The sequence below is a fragment of the Eimeria mitis genome, genomic scaffold (assembly GCF_000499745.2).
Source record: "Eimeria mitis Houghton genomic scaffold, Emh_scaff3944, whole genome shotgun sequence".
NCBI lineage: Eukaryota > Apicomplexa > Conoidasida > Eucoccidiorida > Eimeriidae > Eimeria > Eimeria mitis.
In genome coordinates, this window is record NW_013572280.1 from 3,670 (window position 1) to 4,454 (window position 785).

The window sequence follows — 785 nt, forward strand, 5'->3', positions numbered from 1 at the left end:
CCCTATATCTCCCCCTGCAAAGAACCGCCGAGCTAACGTAACAGAGCCGCTCAGCAGCAGCAGCAGCAGCAGCAGCAGCAGCAGCAGCAGCAGCGGCAGCAGCAGCAGTTTCACAAGCAGCGACACGAGCCTCTCCCCTACAGCATCATCATCAGCAGCAGAAACAGCAGCAGCAACAGCAGCAGCAGCAGCAGCAGGTGATATATATGATACAGAAGCAGCAGAAGCTGAAGCAGCAGCAGCAGCAAGAGAACTAAAGAAAAGGATTCGCTCATTCAGATCCACGCTGCCCCTCACAGCACTCTGGCTAGGTACTACTGCTGCTGCTGCTGCTGCTGCTGCTGCTGCTGCTGCTGCTGTAGCTGCTGCTGTTGTTGTTCTTGTTGCTGCTGTTTCTGCCGCGGTTTTTGGTGTTGCTGCTGCTGTTTTCGTTGCTGCTGTTGCTGTTGATGTTACCGCCACAACTGCTTCTGTTGCTGCTGCTGCTGCTGCTGCTGCTGCTGTTGCTGCTGCTGCTGCTGCTGCTGTTCTGAACAGCTGCATTGTATTTTGATTTGTGTATTAACGTATCATCCTCATTTCAATCATTTTGTGTCTGCTGCTGCTGCTGCTGCTGCTGCTGCTGCTGCTTCTCCCCCTCCACCTTCTCTGCCTCTCCCTCTCCCCCTGCTGCTGCTGCTGCTGCTGCTGCTGCTGCTGCTGCTGCTGCTGTTGCTGCTGCAGTTGCTCAGCTAGCGTACGACCTGAGTCTGACGGGTCTGAGCCTGACGTCTAACTCAGTGCTG

The 785-nt window shown here is 55.3% G+C and overlaps 1 protein-coding gene across 1 annotated transcript in view; it reads left to right on the top strand.

The window, feature by feature from the left end:
* Positions 1–785, top strand: part of EMH_0071000 (uncharacterized protein) — a gene marked incomplete at both ends in the record, with an annotated part of 4,343 nt that overhangs the window by 2,439 nt on the left and 1,119 nt on the right. Inside the window, one exon of the mRNA XM_013499047.1 lies at positions 1–412. Within this exon, the coding sequence (XP_013354501.1) occupies positions 1–412 (412 nt within the window). The remainder of the gene's footprint in view (positions 413–785) is intronic.